Source organism: Rhagoletis pomonella, unplaced genomic scaffold (assembly GCF_013731165.1).
Source record: "Rhagoletis pomonella isolate Grant_MI unplaced genomic scaffold, Rhpom_1.0 Rhpom_scaffold_00002, whole genome shotgun sequence".
NCBI lineage: Eukaryota > Metazoa > Arthropoda > Insecta > Diptera > Tephritidae > Rhagoletis > Rhagoletis pomonella.
The window spans coordinates 57,874,172-57,891,788 of record NW_023458556.1 but is presented as its reverse complement, the minus strand read 5'-3'; the positions used below and the strand labels follow the sequence as shown (position 1 = coordinate 57,891,788).

The 17,617-nt window shown below is 35.5% G+C and overlaps 1 protein-coding gene across 10 annotated transcripts in view; it reads right to left on the bottom strand.

Annotated features, from left to right (window-relative positions):
• The window catches only part of LOC118733864, a 40,584-nt gene that overhangs the window by 7,544 nt on the left and 15,423 nt on the right, over window positions 1-17,617 (bottom strand). For 9 of the 10 annotated variants that reach the window (XM_036463484.1, XM_036463478.1, XM_036463482.1 and 6 more), the window contains 4 exons: window positions 6,033-6,086; window positions 3,343-3,618; window positions 2,950-3,265; window positions 2,733-2,883 (listed from right to left, as the gene is read on the bottom strand). In XM_036463484.1, coding sequence (XP_036319377.1) covers window positions 2,733-2,883; window positions 2,950-3,265; window positions 3,343-3,618; window positions 6,033-6,056 — 767 coding nt within the window. In that variant the 5' untranslated portion in view covers window positions 6,057-6,086. The remainder of the gene's footprint in view (window positions 1-2,732; window positions 2,884-2,949; window positions 3,266-3,342; window positions 3,619-6,032; window positions 6,087-17,617) is intronic. The other variant, XM_036463483.1, reaches the window with a different exon arrangement.

The window sequence follows — 17,617 nt, the reverse complement described above, 5'->3', positions numbered from 1 at the left end:
AATAAATAAAAAATATTAAAACCATGTAGCCCATTAAAGTTTAGAATAATAAAGTGCAAGTTTGTGGTATATTAGATTTTTTTCTTTTTTTTCCTGGCTACAGTGTTTTCTTATTTTTTATTTATTACGTTTGCGGCATGAGAAGTCAATAGAAACAATGTGTCGAAAGCATTCTTTTGGATCTAATGACCAAGTACGTCGTAAGCTTTCCTACAATAGAATAAAGAAGAGATCAAGACACTGTTTTGGGGAGCTCTGTAAAAACTTTCTATTACGAAGGTTCCACAACTAAAAATGGAACTGGTGCTGCATGGCATAAGGAAGGTTATTTCAGATATTTTTCTGTTTTAGGTACAATAACAACGGCTTTTTATTCAGAATAATTGGAGAAAGGCGGCTACACTTAAGGCCTTGGAAACCGCTCGCTCCTACTCAAAAATTCACAGTCCAGGAAGAGGCTGAAGTCGGTTGCAAAATGAAATGAGTTGCCTCCATATTCTGGTGGCCAAAAACGCTGTAAAAACTTCCGTTTAACATCTGAACAAACTCCAAAGCAGGGCTCTACTGTCGGTGACAGGAGCAATGAGAACTTGTTCAACTGCGGCCGTAGAGTCACTCCTAAGTTGGACTCCCCTCCCCTCCAGCAGCAGCTTCGAGGAAATTGCTGATTTGTGGACTTAGTCGGTCCTCTTCGAGGCTCATAATTGAAACGTGGGTAAACTCAGAACACAGTAAGTAATGGGTGAGGTAGAGGGCCTTAAACAAGCCAGAATGTTTGGTTGTCCTTTTGCTAAGAAATATATAAATTTCTTGAGCAAAAGCCAATATCAAGTTGCTAATTGGCTATCTAGCGGGCCATAATCACCTGCGCTCTCACATGCACCAGATTGGTCTTTCGACAGAGCCTGCTTGCTTTGAAGACGTCGGCGCACATTATGTGATAGCAATATTTCAGTTCTTATGGTTATGGTTACAAATTCGTCTACCAAGAAACTTTCAGCTTTCATATGAGAGGCTAATAACATCTTGGCCGTGAGTGGTAGGAGCCATCAAAGGGATGCAAAAAATCTAGGTCCAAGCCTAAGGCTCATGAGAACTGTTGGTGCAACACTGACACCTGTAAAACTGCTAAGTTTCTCCTGAAAACGCCAGCAACTGGGATGGGTGGGATTACATCTCAGAGAGAGGAGGAGTGAACTACGAGCCCTGATAGAACTGATATCGGCATACAAACTATAGGAAGACATGTTCACCATAGCCATTATCGAGGCCTCCCTGTGCACAACTTGTTTGGAAGATGAGACTTCGCAAGACTAAGATGGCACAATTTTGAGTCGGATGTCTTGAGGATGGATGGGCTACACTCCTTTTTCTCGACAAACTACTACTAAACGAGTCTAGTAGGTAAGTCTGCAGAAGAGTATTGAATTCCCACCTCGCCTGTCTTTCCCTATCCTTTTAATCCATTCTCTAGGTCTTAAGTACATACATACATAGAATGAGCAATATTACCTGAGTGGAAGCAAAAATTGAGTGAGTATACAACTAAAAACTCAATTAGGGAGCTCACAATGCCTTTGTTATAGATTTAAAATTTAAAAGGGTCTATTTTATCAAACAACTAGAGCTCAGATCTTCACGATAAATAATAATCATAATTAAATATAAGCAAAGTGTATACCAATTCAAGCAGTTTCCTTATAGTTATGCCATCATAATATAGTGCTTCTCATAACTTTACGACACTCGCATATTGACAAGATTTGACTAGTTGTCTTAAAATTTTTTAATTTTAGTTATATTTTTTTTTATAAAAATATAGAATATTCTTTAATAAAAACCACATAAATCCCAGTTTCAATCTTTGTGCAACATTTGGGTGTCGTAAAGTTATGATAAGCACTATATTATGATGGCTTTTTTTAACATACAAATCCGAACTCTAGAACATTTGTAACTCGCTGGCGATGATAAAATTCTTACAAAATTTTAATGCTGCCAACACCAAAGCATTATTATCTATAACAAAAAAAAAATAAAACAACTTCGCCATATAAATTTTTGTGCATACTTATATTTGTAACAGTGAGTGTATTATGTATAAGATAATAATACATATTAAGTTAAGTTGTGTTGAAATAAATTTTGTGATAGTTCTAACTGTAAATTTGATATATGTATACCAAAACCAAATTAACTACAGTATAGCAGCTACGCGTTTTTTTCTACGTATACAGTAAACTCCGGTTAAGTATTATCGAGAAAAATTTTATGATTTTATGTTACATGAAGGAATTTATTCCAATTTATATTCACCGAATGCGAAAAGAAGAAAAGTTAATATCTACTTTCATACATACATGTTTTCTCATAAAGTAATCGATTTAATATTTTGCCATAGCATTAGAAGGCACTAGAATTTTCAAAGTGGTACTTAAGACGGAAAGTTAGATACTTAACCGGAGACTACAGTATGTACAAATAAAAAATTATAATAAGCAAAAAAAAAAAGAAAATTAGAAAAACAAAAAATTAGCAGCAAAAAGCAATCAAAAACTCAAGAAGCATCTTATCCTACTGCTCTCAGTTTAATGCCTTGAAGTGTTGCTAAAAAAGCGAAGCATATAAATATAATCAGTTTAGCGCGAAATCAATTATAGCAATTCAATTTGTTAAGTTTTATGTAGATCCATAACAACTCTCTCCATCCACAAAACCTCACCCCTACTTACCGTACAATAAGCGGGAATACGTTATTATCCTCCGGCGCACGATAATCTCTATAGTAAAGTAGATAAGGAGATTTGTTATTCACGAAGATTGGCGGTACACCGCCACCCGTATTGGATACGATCGCAATATCGGCGCAGTTCCGGAATGTTTCTGTAGTTAATGGAATTTCTGAGTTAGCAGCTCAACTAAAAGTTACAAAAAAAGGCGTTTACTTACCCGCCTTACCGCAACCCACCGCCTCGGTGCCGTTGCCGCATTTGCCCCACATATTGGCTGTGTAGTAGGTCCATTGCAGCACACACTGCGTACACGTGACGTAGGGTGGCAGACGGACACGATAGCGGAATATCTCTTTCTTGGGTGCATCGCGTGGTATGAGAAAACGATGTTCACGCCGGCTACCAGAAATGTAAAGTGGAAAGCGATCGAAACATTCTTGTGAAGCCTCACGACGTGGATTGTTATTGGGGCAGAGGAACATTTCGAAACGGCCATAATGATTGGCAGTAAGTTCGATTTCTACGTCGATTTCCTAGAAAAATACAAAAAACAAAGAAAAACAAATGAAGATCCCACCTAGTGGCTAAAATAATCATATTTTTTACTCACCTGCCCTGCCGCGTAGTACCGTGAAATTATCCCTTTCGCATATTCACCACCCGCCTCGTGTGGGCGTGGCGTTTTCACATGATACGCATCACCGCACACTCCACATTTCCCCGCATTCTGTTCCCATTGCACTGCATATCCACCGCAGAAGAGTTCGTTGTCATTGTAGTTTACCGCATTTGGAAATCCAAAGCGCCACATGGCATTGCGCGCTGGTGGATCCATCAGTCGTCCATGGCCAAGCACGGATTGTAACTTTAAACTGCAGATCGCAGCCTAAGACAAGAGGAGACATTTTATTTTATTAAATAGTGATATGTCTAGTCATTTCAGGGTTCTTTTTTTAATCCTTCAACTAAATTTCTTCCCTTCTAATTTTACTAAAGAATTTCGATAAATAGACCTATATAAAAACCTATAGAGACCTATAGTAAAATTTTGTGTGTAATTTTTTGTGGAAGGTACTAACCCTTTAACTCCTACTACATCTGGTCCTTTTGTCGCAACTTTTGAAAAACTTACAATTAAAGGATTAAAGATATTCTACGAACATGTTCTATAAACAATTTTATTGGGGAATTTTTTATTGGAATTTTTATTTATCGAAAACCCTCTTGAGACTTAAGGAATTGGAGTAAATACAGACCATTTCGTTAAATAATTAACATTTCTTACCAAAAAGTCCAACTTTTAACCCTTCTTAAACAGGTTTCTGTGTTGGTTTAGACAGAAACCTGTTGTTGTTGTTTTAACAATATAAAATTTTGCCAGAGGTTTTGGGGTCTGATGATGCAGTGAGAGCCCGTAGTCAGATAAAAATCCGGCTCGTTCCGTTTACGTCAAACTGTCAGAACCTGGGTTGTTCATTGTGAATGCCTTCTCTGAGGTCTCTGAGTAGGCGCAAGTTTATGGCCGGTGTTTATAAAAATATTCATGACAATATTACGTTGAAAACCTTGATTATGACATATAAAATTATGGAGATCGCATAGCCTGAGAAGGTATGTAGTTTTTTGGCCGATTAACATTGGCTTTGAATATCTTGAGACCTTCGTAATAAACCCTTTGGAATATACATATATAATGCCTAAAGAATATTCGTCCATTCTTCTCGTAAGCTTACAAAAAGGTTATTTCTTTCCAGGACTCAGTGAGTACAGTGACGTCAACAGCGCTTCCCCTTAAGCTATTTATTTCGTATTTCTTTTGTAAGGGTACGTTGAGTGCCACCACATGAATTGCCTTGGACTGCAACTTAACGTATGAGGTTACTATTATACCTAATCTAACCCAACCAAACTCTTCACAAGAAAGATAAGATTGGATGGTTGAGCAGCTAAGAGTAATTCTGGATACAAAACTAAATTATGTTGGAAAAACATAACGAATTTGTTTCGATTTGTGCCCCAGGTCAATCAGAAGTAATAAGACACCAGGGCATTTGGTTTAAATCAGGCAGTCCTTGGTCCGCAACCAGCTTTAGCTATAGTAACTGGCCGAAAATTTTGCTTAGCAATGCCTAGAAGGGTTCGAGGCTTCCTGCATTGTAAAGATTAGATATGCGACTTTTAGCAGCGGCGAGCTGACAAACGAAAAGCTGAGCTCTTTAAAACCCAGAAATTTTCTAGACTAGATTGCCCTCACCCGGTTCGCTGAGTGTATGGAGTTTCTGCGAGTCACATTCCGTGTAATTTATTTCTAAATAAACTCAACACATTTAAACTCAGTTAAAAACATAGTAGTCTCTCACATTTTTTTAACCCCCTCTCAATATTTTCAAAGTAAAACCTCCTTCAATTTTCTTATTCCCTAAATTGAAGCCCAATTTGAGTTTTTAAACAGGAACATGCAGTTAGGAAATTAAGCCCTTCCCATATTGCCCATATTGTAATATTCAAATTAGTAAATATTTTGTGATACACATTCCAGTTACTTAACTCCCTTAGTTCAAGTAAAATCTAATTTTTCCAACAGGTGGAAACCCACATAGTTTAAAAATAAAACCTTTTCAAAACCATTACGATTGATACCCATATTGTTATAATAATTAAATTTAATTTATTGTATTTAATTTTTAAACAGGTGAACATTTGTAATAATAATATTCTAAATCTTCGAACAAAAGGTTCCGAAACAATCTTTCGTTTGGCATCTATATTTAAAAATTTCAAACAGATTGCGAACAATTAATTTAAATTAGACTTTTTAAACAGGTGGCTTTTCAAAATATTTTCAAACTACAACCTTGGTAACCATCTTTAGTCTAATAGTCATATTATAATAAACATTTCAAATAAAAAGTGTTTTAATTTCAAGTTGAATTTGATTTTTTTAAACAGGTGGCAACCAGCACAATGGGCGGTATGTGCCCTGATTGCTGTTTTCTGGACGAATTCTTTGCTTTAATTTTCTACTCAATTTAAATAGGTATCTCTTAAAATATTTTTATTAAGTCGAGGTGTATCGCTATGCTGATCAATTCTTTCATTAAAAGAAATCCTTTTGTCGGCCTTTTTTGCGTAATTAATGGTAATTTATCCCTTTCAAATGTTATGATTTTTTCGTTAAACACATAAGAGTTTGGGAATATACAGCATGCTTTCCAAATTTTTTTTACTCAATAATATTTTTGAACATTCTAACTAATGGATGGAAATATATTTATTATAAAATTAAAAGAAGAAACTTACCAATGCAACTAGCAGGGACTGCATGATGATTTATTTATTTTGAAAGCGTCTAAGCTAAAATAAACCAAAAGACATAAATGTAAATAATATAAATACATATCGCTTTAAATATAGTGTCATAACTAAGAGGTAAACAATAATTATGAGAAGTATGTATTATTTAAAGTGGCATGCACTTTTTTTCATTGATTTCTGCTATCGAATTTGGCTTCCTTGCTTTTGATTATAAAAATAAATAAATGGTTACGCTTATCGCGATCAAGTGATCCTATCACTTCAATACTGAAACACGACCAGCAATAAAACAAAAAAATCGCTGCTGGTAATAAAGTGAAGACCAGAAGTCATTGTGAAGCCGGTACTATAATTATTACTCAAATTGCTGGAAGGACGCCAGGTTTGTAAAAATGCATATTGCCATCAATGTGCAAGAATTATAGTCTGTTGTTGGTTGTTTATAAGATAATTGCTGTTGTTGAGTAAATAGCTGGTAATGAGTAGTACTTATCACCAATCTTTATCTACTGGATCGAATTGCCCTCTAGCTCGATCGACTTAACGACGGCAATGACTGAAGGTAAAAGTGGAGGTGGAGTGTGAACATCCCATAAAATATTGAATTTCATGGATTTCAGGAGTTTACAAGCCGAAGAGGACTTTGCTTTGTAGTTAAGCAATCATGAATTGGAAACTGTTTTTTTTTTTTATTATTTAAGAGGTTAATAACTTCTAAAGAAGAGCGCTGCTTGTAGTTTATCACTAAGGGCCAAATTCACAGTGCGTAGTTAACTCAGAATCGTCAGTTAACTACAAATTTTCAGTACAAATTTAGCCTAAAATGAAATGCGGTCGAAATATATACATTAGGGCGGATCAATTTGTATGGGAAATTTTTTCGAATATGAGCGTATGGCACAGAAGGACTCTACGTGTAATTCTAAGAAAATTATCTAAAATCAATTCGGAGTTTGCCAAATTGCAAAAATTTGTTTCTCAGCATTTTGCTGTAGTGTCGTAAAGACGTGCTTAAATTTTGTATTAAAATATGCTTTAAGGGGTTTTTTGGTATAAGGAATCCTTTTCTGCACTTATTTTTTTCTTAAAACTTCCACCAGAGGGGCGACAGTGAAAACTTTCATATTTTCTTCGAAACCTATTCTCGAAATTCGTCAAACTCCAAATTGATTTTAGACCCATGGTTTCTGCGGCAAATTTGCTTAGGGTTACACGTAGAATCCTCCTAACCTATACGCGCATATTTAGTCAAAAAAATCGACCCGGCCTAATATACATACATATCGTCGCCTGGGTAAAAGATTGTCGTATGTTAATTTCGGTAGGTTGTGGGAAATCGCGATTAAAATTTGGATTACAATTTCTCAAAAACGCGAAGAAAGGTTTTCTCCAAAGTCTATGAAAATGTTACTAGTTCACAAAAATCTTAAATTATTTAATTTTTAATGTTTATTGTTAATTATTTTTGAGTTTATGAAGGATTTTCTTTAGTAAAATTTTGTCGTAAGCGTAATTTGTTCACAATTTGGCATCCACTTTTTATGAAATACGACAAAATGTGATCAAAATTTCTACTAAATTAACGATACTTTTTACTCAATATCTCGGAAAATAAAGGAGATACACAAAAATGGAGAGCACCATTTCTTAGATATTGATTAGTTTAATATGACTGCATCACTAACTAAATTTTTACTAAATTATCGAAAAATTTTTAGTCAATATCTGGGAAACTAAAGGAGATGCTCAAATAATTACAAAGCTATAGGTCTGATCTTTAATAAGATATGAATATAAAGAAGAAATATAAAAAAAAAATAACAATATTCTGATCCGATACGGTTGGTAGCCACGAATTTGAAATCATAATTTTGTTCAAAATTTTCATTCCTGGAAAATAAAAATTTATTTTCCATATCCACCTATTTATAAGTACAAATTTTTCAACCCAGTCGCAGCAGAAAGTATTAAAAATGAATTACAAAAACTAAAATCGGAAAACGCTGATGAAGTTACAGATTCTCCAAATTCTGAAACAGCCAAAGGAATGAGAATGAAGAATTCTTTTTAAAAAGCTTTAGAAAAACTTGACATATCTGGTTTGGCTTGTAAGCGCTGTTAAAACAACGATTATGCTAGATTCTAATTGTTTCTTAAAAATAGTTGACATCCGCATTCATATCCGCATCTGCGGATGTTAGCTTTTAGATATTCGCATCCACATTCGCATCCGCGGATGTCTAAAATTCAACATTCGCAACATCCCTGATATGTATGTACGCAAAACATATACACAATAGGGGAGCTCACGTTGAGTAGCATTTTAGGTGTAAAGTTGCTAAGTTCCAATCTACCACATGTTTTGTTGCTCTTCCAACAACAAAATGCGTGCTAGATTGCTACGTAGCAACTATACACCTAAAATGCTACGGAAAGTGAGTACCGCTAATATAACTGTTAGCAAAACTTGTGCCAAGATTTAATTTTTTTCTAAACTAAAAATTAAAAAGGGCATGAAATATCTATATTACTTAAGAAAAATTTAAATACTACTTGACGTCACTAAAACCATAAAAATTCCATCATCAAACGAATACCGATATTAGAAATTTTCGGACAAATATATGGTCCACTCTTTATGACAAATAAAATTTGTGTCTTAAAATATTTCCATTTGCAATAAATTACTAACTATATCATAACTAACTATATATATATATATGTATGATTACTTATCAGACATAGGCGGGCAAATTTTTTTTTATGAAACTTTTATTAGACACATTATATGTGCATACCTATTTCATTATAATATATTTTGTATTCATATTTACATATGCATACTACGTATTTGCTAATAAATGGGTTGAATAGAAATTATTCACTTCATTGACATTCACTTACTTCTACACATAATTAATTTATGCGGCTGAGGTTCAACGGACTACGAACGTAAATATTTTTAATAAAAGTAGATTGTATTAGTTATAAACCGTCACTTAAGCAAAACAAGATGCTTTTAAATATTTGTTGTTGCTATAACTATGTTGTTTGATTTTTTGACGCTATAAACCAGTATACGCCATAAACATAGTAAGAAAGTCGTTGTTTAGATTTTAGTCATCCAGTTTTTTCTGCCTATACACTTTTTGGTGCAAAAATACAAAAGGCTATGTGTGATACCTGCAACATATCGTCGCTCCCATGTCAAAATATCAAATGCTTTTTTACATTTTCGATACCTTGCGATATGACCAAGATAGATTTTTAAGAAAAACAAAAAAAAACATTTGCAGTTTTCCCAGCTTATTTTTCGGCATACGCTCCTATAAATCGCGATTTATAACTGGTTAAAATTGTTAATAAAAAAATGTATCTGCTAGTTTATAAGTTTTAGTTTGGAAAAACTGCACACCAGCTAAATATCTATCTATTTAAAATTTTCTGTTTTACGAATATACTGGAAAAGTCCGCACATTTCTCTGTCTCATTTTCCTCAAACGAAAAGAGACCAGCCAGCAGCCCAACAAGAGCGTAATTGTTAAATATCTGTATACCCTGGAATTCGGAGTAAATGAAGCTCAAACAAAATAATTTTACCGAAATTTGCAATCAGCGTGACCAGGTTGGTTTTTGAGGCTAGGTTTAGTACTCACATTTTTGTTTTGCACCGGAATTTTAAGACCAGCTTCGTGGACCTTTGAATAAGTAATTTTCATATTTTTAGTACTGAGAAAGGTATAAAAATTTGCGGTGAACTTTCCAATTATCTTTATTGTTCTTATTCTGAATTTTTGACCAATGAGACGAACCTTTAAAAATTCGAGCAACTAAGATGAAAGATTATTTGAATTGCTATGGAAAATTCTTACAGCGACTATGTTACTTCTGTCATAAAACCAGTCGGCAAAAGCTCTTATAATCAACGCTTTTAGGCAGTGCTTTTTAAGTAAGACCTCACCTTTGGAAGTTGTATTAGAAGACCTCCCAACAGTTCTGCTCTTCGGAGGCAAACGAGAAGATTTTTTTTTTTTTTCAAAGAAACGGATCTCAAATAAAGACAAAATTGAAGCTTGCGTGTCGCGGTGAGTATAGAGCAAAGTTAAATTTATACTGTTTCGAGCACGGAAGGTCAATCGCTTTAAGAAATCGAAAAAAGGCCTCGTAAAGCCGACTGGGAAGCAATTTAAAAATTAATTTAATGAGTAGTGTTCACTTGCATTTGAAGAGGTGCTATTAAACATTTTGGCATAGAACTTTTCTAACCTTTTTTCAAGTAAATTTAGCTTACTTTTTTGTGATCATCTGGCTGATCGCAATACAATGCCAAAGGGAAAGGTAAGGTTAAGAGTGAGGATTAGGGTAAAGGTAAAGGACGATGGGCGACCGCTGTTGAAAAAAAACTTTTTTGGATGTAGAAGCTCCCAGGAACCAAACCTCGGGTTGAGTTGTAGCCCACGCCTCTAACCAACGGCCACGGCATAGTAATTAAAATTCAGACACTGCGACGTATCGGCAACTATCTTTAGTGCTGTCAAATAGATCCTTTGTCGATCCTTTTCTCGCGGGTCTTTTCCAAAATTTAGCGTATTGTGATTACTTGGTCTATGGTGGATTTGCCTGGTCTAACGCCACACACGAAAATACCTTGTAAACCTATGCTTAGACGGCTGATGCCGCGGTAGTTGGCGCGGATGGCGGGGTAGCCTTTCAGGTGGTTCTCTTTTCCACCAGCATTTCAAGCTCTTCGTAATCACGTATTTCTACTTCTTATTGCGGCAAATACGTCCCTCTTCAGTTCCCTATAGCGGTCCCAACTAGCGCGCGTTGCGCCCGATCGCAGCGTGGCTCTGTAGGCGACGTCTTTTTCCTCTGCAGCCTCCTTACACTCCTCATCTTACCAGTTGTTTTTTCGGGCTCGCTGAAATCCAACTACTTCTTCGGCGGCGGTACGTAGTCCTCTGCTACTGATGTGACCATCAGGGGTCCATCGGGGTGAATGACAGTACTCGGTGACGGATTCTCTCTACCACCACAAGTTCAACACTGAATTCGTGCGCCTCCCATGGCGATAGACGTCTCGAGGCCCTAGGAATTTCTGGCTTGAGGTTCTCATCCAAGGCTTTATTGTTCTTCTTCACTGGAAAGAGTTTTTACGTGGCGTGTCACAAACCCAGCGCACAAACGCGTGCTGGGATTTGTAGATATGAATAGATAATCTCAAAAGAATCTCTACATGCCTAAACTTACATACATATAAGAGAAGTAAATAATCATAGAAATTTTCATTCAATTATGTCCAGTCACATTGACATTATTCTTAATGCTATGTACTTCTCTTTAGGACTGAAAGTTTGCAATATATACATATGTACATACAACAATTACTCATTGAATCATTGAAATTCTTAAGGGATACCATACATTAACACAATGAGCTACTTGAATGTTATCGCTTAAAAATACGTTTGCGGTTTTTATTGACTTCTTTGTGTTACGAATTTCTCTGCAAGCATAATGAAATAGCAAATAAAACTTGGATAACCGCAATAAGACTGTCACAGACGAAGGAGAATGACAAGCGGAAATACCGGAGATATGCCACAAAGTGATATGCTATGTGCAATTGTTCCTTATGTTGAGTAATAAATATTCTCTTGGAAATAGTAAAAAATACAAATCATTGTTAAGGTTCAACTAACTGTAATCCGGTGAAACGATTATGATGTCAAACGGATTATAATCCTAAGCAAATACAAGTATTTAAAAAATTTTCAGACTAGACAAATTCTCTTATATGATTATAGTAAATATGTATGCATGACACTTGTGAACCAATTACTTTTGTCAAGCAGTCGCATGTATGTACCTATGTGAGTACATTCGCGATTTTGAAATGTTACAAATAAAATTTGCTAATGGACTTTATGACACCGCAACAACATAAATAACTCTTATGCACGCATTGATCTGTGGTGGTCCGCCTTAATTTTTTTTTGGAACAAGTCACCCTTCAGAAGCACGTGTCATCAGTAATAGTCTTTTTTTTTTGGAATCAATGACAATGAGGCCTCTGCTGTTTTCAATGAAAAACATGACTTGAATATGTTTCTTGGAAGCATAACAGTACATAATCATGCATACACACATATGTACATATGTACATAAGTATGTACACTAGGGTGCCCATCGAAAATGCTTTTTTTTTTGGAAATTTCAAGACCCTACCCCCTAATTCGACCAAAGTTGGTCGAAATCGGGCAAGTAGTTTTTGAGATACGAATATATCATGTAAGTTGGCGCTTCCACCCCTATTTTCCTAAAATTTCTTAAAAAATCCTTTTTTTTACTAAAGAGCGATTGTGTATATAAATTTTGAATAAATATTGATGAACTCCTTGGCCACACTGCTCAAAAAATCTGAAATTCCGATACATACACACATATAAAGAAAAGTCTCCTAACTTCAACAATTTATTCTACCATTTATTTGAAAACAGATTTAATTTTAGATAGTGCTCCATATTTTGTAATTGTAGAAATTATCGATGGTCAAATTAAAAAAAAAAAATTAAGAGAAATATGGGTCTTTTTTTTAATTTACCCGATAAAAAATCCCAACAAGCCTAGCCCGACAATAGATTGTTATATACCATTTTAAAGGCCTATATATCCTCTTCTGAGATGACATTCGATCTTTGAAATCGAATCAAAAATAGTTATTCAAAAACTCATAAATCTACAAAATCCTACTTCTGACCTAAATCGACAGATCGCGACCTCTGAATGACCTTTAAAAAATTTATAAAAATTGGCAATAATATTTCCCATATAAACGAATAAAATTAAGGGCTAAGGTCTTTTAATTTCCAAAAAAAAAAGCATTTTCGATGGGCACCCTAATGTACACGTGTAGTAGACATTTAATTTTGTATGCGTTACGCTTGCGTAGTTAGTGGAACGTTAACGAACTTGCAGAATTTAAATATCTTAAATGTATGTGGTAAATTAATCAAAGCTCCAAATTACACGAGGCTCAAAGAAAATGTTGTTTGTTAGCAGAAAACGTGACCAAAAGTTTAACTTATGTAAATAATAACACTTTTTGGGTAAGTGATCTACTAAATATCTTGTTTTCTTCATAGAAATCATTGATATTTTATTTGATACTACTTTGAAAAGTCAACTAATAGGTCGGCTTGTTTTTAGAGCACACTCTCTGAGTATAGACCTTATTGAAAGCGCCTAGTATCTTGCATAGATACACCGGCCTTGTGAAGATATAAGAAAATATAGGCGAAGATGTTCAGTCTTACGACTCAGGGGCCTTCTGGGCAATGTAGAAACCTAAGTTGGTTTGATACATGAAGAGCTCATGGTCATCGCCTGTTCATTTTGCTGGAATATCTTTGAAAATGTACATACCCGAATTCCTATTGATTTGCTTTTAGGTACGCACTTTAAGAAAAGCCTTTATTGAAATTCTAGTGAACATTTTCAGCACTTGAAGTGGTCCTCAATCAGTAAATGAAATCAGCGGTGTCGTCAGAGCTCGTTTTGATTGTAGATAGTTACACTAAAATTGTGGCTCTCAGCCCACAACAACAAACTCTCAACAAGAGCAAGACCGCTGCAAAACGTGTAGAGGTGACACTACTGAAGATGACGAACATGTTTAGTATCACTGCCGCGATTCGATTCGCCAGGAAAACACATTCGTTTCGTGATTGGAGAAGAGCCTACCCTAGACAATATATATATATACATGATACGAACCACTGAAAAATGGGATACACTGAACAATGCAGTTACGCTCATTTTGACCCAACGGACTCGAGGTGGCAGCATCGAAAACGACGTCGTATATCTAATACAGAAATACAAAGTATAGTCGAGGTGTTATAACTGAGACAACTTCTAACAGACTGCGTCCAGACTCCGACGAACGTAGAGTTTTCTTATGATTGGATTAAGGTCTCACACTAAATGATTTGGTGTTAGGTTTTCGCAGCTTCCTGCTCGTAAAAAATCTATGGTAAGGTTTTTGGAGAACATTTTCAGATCACAATGGGCGCTCGGGCACTGAATAAAGTCTTGATAAGTCCCTAGAACTTTTTGAGGTATAGGTAGAGTAATGCTGATTCGGACACACGTTTTTGCGCTGAAACTTCTTAAACAATTTTGTAGCGGATGGCTTAAGCGTAATGACACATAACTAATTACCTATGCGTCAATCGGGACGACTGTGAGATCTCAAGACCTTGTGGCCGAGACTCAATAAGAGTCGTACTGAGAAACTATTGACACTAAACAAATCTGTAGTAATGGCTTCTACCAGCGTCATCGCAGGCGACTGTGCTATAGCAGCAATGCTCCGTCGATGACGTATGCCAATAAGCTTCCTTTGAAGAAGTTGTCGGGATGAGGATGAAGAGAAATCGATTCACCACTTCTTATGTCAATGCACAGCTCTGCAGACAAGGTGTATCAAGCATTTGGAATCACGATTTTTCAATAGTATGGGGGAGATATCTGAGGTGAAAATATCGAGCCTGCACGGCTTCATTCGGGATAGTACTTAATTGGTTTGACAAACTCTCTATTAACAGTATGGATTAACCTCGGATAGAGAGATGTGCAAATCTGCCTCCGAGTGGAAGGATAAGGAAAGATAAAGATGAAGAAAGAGATAAAGACTAAGATATACATATGTTTTTACTTACAGAGCAATTCTGGCAACTGTCTCTCAACTCGCCACAGTCTTTCGAATCACAAAAGCTTTTCGTAAGACAATTTAGAAAGCTCTTTTCTGCTAACGAGGAGGTCTTAGCCTTATTCTGTTGGTATTTTACCAATAAGTTTTCCAATAATAGAATGAAATTAAAAGAAAAATATTTTGCATATTCAAACAATAAAAACTTAGGATTTAAAGGGGAAAAAATAGTAAAAAATAAAATAAAAAAGTCTAGAAATTAGATGAAAAAAATATATATTATTTTCAGTTTAAACAATAAAATATAAAAAATTGAAAAAATTAACTAAGGAAAGGTGCTAAAATATGTTTCTAAAAAGTAAATGAAATTTAAAAAATATTTACTTTTTGAAATAATATAATCCAAAAATTTAAAAAAAGTTTGAAAAACACCTAAAAAATAAAAGAAAATGAAATTAAAAAAATAATGAAACCAAAAAATGTTTTATATACGATTTTTTTTAATGAGCTTTTCACCATGAGAGTTAGCTCGGGAGCTTTTTTTCTAAAACTTTCGTGAGAGAGTAAACAAAGTCTTTGAAACTATCTTGACTACTGTTTTTCAATTGTTGATGTGTAAACATATGCGTACGGTAAAGACTAAAAGTACGTTTACATATAAATATAATCTCAATCATAGATCGTTAGCTGTCAAATTGATTGTGCTTGTTATTCTCACATTTCGAGGAAAAGTTAAGCTTTTTCTCTGTGCCACCAGGGCCACTTTTTCTTTCACTAATGAAATTAAAAATTTTCTGCTGCAATAAACACGGTAAGCCCTTCGAAATTTTCAGCTGGGCTATGCGGTACAGCTTCGCAAATTTTACCCCTACCGAACCAAAGATGTAAACACATCAAAAAGTAAGATAAAGATAATGGCAAATAATACCTACTAAATATATTTATAGCACAAACTAAATGCTTTTGTCTACTAATTAATTACTCAATGGCGCAATTTTATGACAAAGCTATGCTTACGCTACTCCGCGACTGCGACTTAAAGGCCAGTATGCAGCTCTCAAGAAAAGCAAAAACTCCATATAAAATGACGTACAAGAAATGGCTAAGAAATTTTCTTGTGACAAATTTCCTTAGGGCAGTACGCAGTTCTTAAGAAATTTGCTACGCTTTCTACTACGGGTCTCTAAAGTTTTTTTTTTCAAAAAATAGTACAAGGCAACCCATGTTTGCAACTGAAATATATGCCCGTTCTATTACTACTTGAGGAAGGAATGAGGCAGCAGTATCAGATGTCAATATTTCTTGGACACACACACGAAATACTGGCAATTTTGTTCTTGACCGTTTTCTTGAGAGCTGCATACTGGCCTTACGACGTGGCTTCAAAGTATGTACCTTTCATTCACACCATCATTGAACATCTCAGCTCTTCTACTGCATGCACAACTCGAGTACGGCTATTTTTTTTTGTACATTTTTAAATATTTTAGGCCAGTAAAAAAATTCCACAAAATCTGTAAGTGGTGCACTTACTGCCATCGCATATTTCCACTTGATTAATTACTTTTCGCAATGCACGCGACTATGTGCAAAATGCATGAATTTTGTGATTACGCTGTAGATGCTACATTCTTCATGCCATACTGCCTTTACCGAATCACAAAACCATCCAGCCAGACACAACCAGTCAGGTTATCCAGATAACAGGGCTTCAGAAATAAATGCAAAAAAAAGCAGCGCGTGCAATGAGCCCAACGTGCAGTTGCAATTTATTGCACCAATTGTTGCATGTTGTCGCCTGGTGTATGTAAGACGGTTGCATGAATGCTCGTTGCTATCCATTCACTGTATGCGAGAGTACCTAGCGGTAAGCGATATACGACGACATTCAGTCCACTAAATTAAACGTATTGCTACGCAGCGCCAGCCCCTTTTTGTTACTTCCACCTTATCGATTCTTCCTTATTGCTGTGGCAGCACAGGGCTTACCTACATCACTATGTATGTATGTATGTATGTATATCTTGTTCACATCAAGTTGTCAAACCTTCTACTTGATAGCTGCTTTACTCGTACATATATGTAGCTGTGATGTAGTGCAAGCCCAGCGGAGGCCTGTCCGATTTGAACGCCAACGTCGTAATATTCAAGATTTGCAATTTTGTGCATAGTTTATCGAGTTTCGTCTCGTTTCGTGGCTGCCGAGTTGTTATGTAGCTTCTTTCCTTTTATTTTCCTTTTTTTTCGGTGACCTGATGCTTGGACTCAGATTTAACCGGCGGTAGAGCATTTATAATTACAAGGACATTGAAGGCGTTAAGTCAACATCGAATATAATGGTAATAAAAATTATAAAAGTACCAACAAGTAAAAGTTGCGCAGACGTCAGCTGAAACCCTTATCAACTGTATGTCGCAATCGCTCGAACTAAAAATTATTCGCTTGTAATTATTTTATTTATAAATCCTAAATAGCGCATAACAGCATTGTGTGTGTGTGTTATATTTTGCATTTCCTGCGAAATTTCCTGATTTTATATGCTTGATTAAACTTTAATTTACAACATTATACGAGTACTTGTAGCAAGCAATTAGTTGTTGGTTGACCTGCGGCAGCCGCGAACTATTTCCAAAGCCTATGCTATGTTATGTCGCGCGTTATAATTCAGTTGTTGTAATGCAATTAAATGCGAAATCCCGCCTTGCCTGCAGGTACGTACATACATACATACATATGTATGTCTGTATTAGGGTGATTGACTCGGTTTTAAAATGGGTTTCCAACTGCGTTTTGAATATCGTGGGGCAGTTTTTTTTTGAAATATTGATATTTTGAAACCGGAAGAAACCGAATTTTC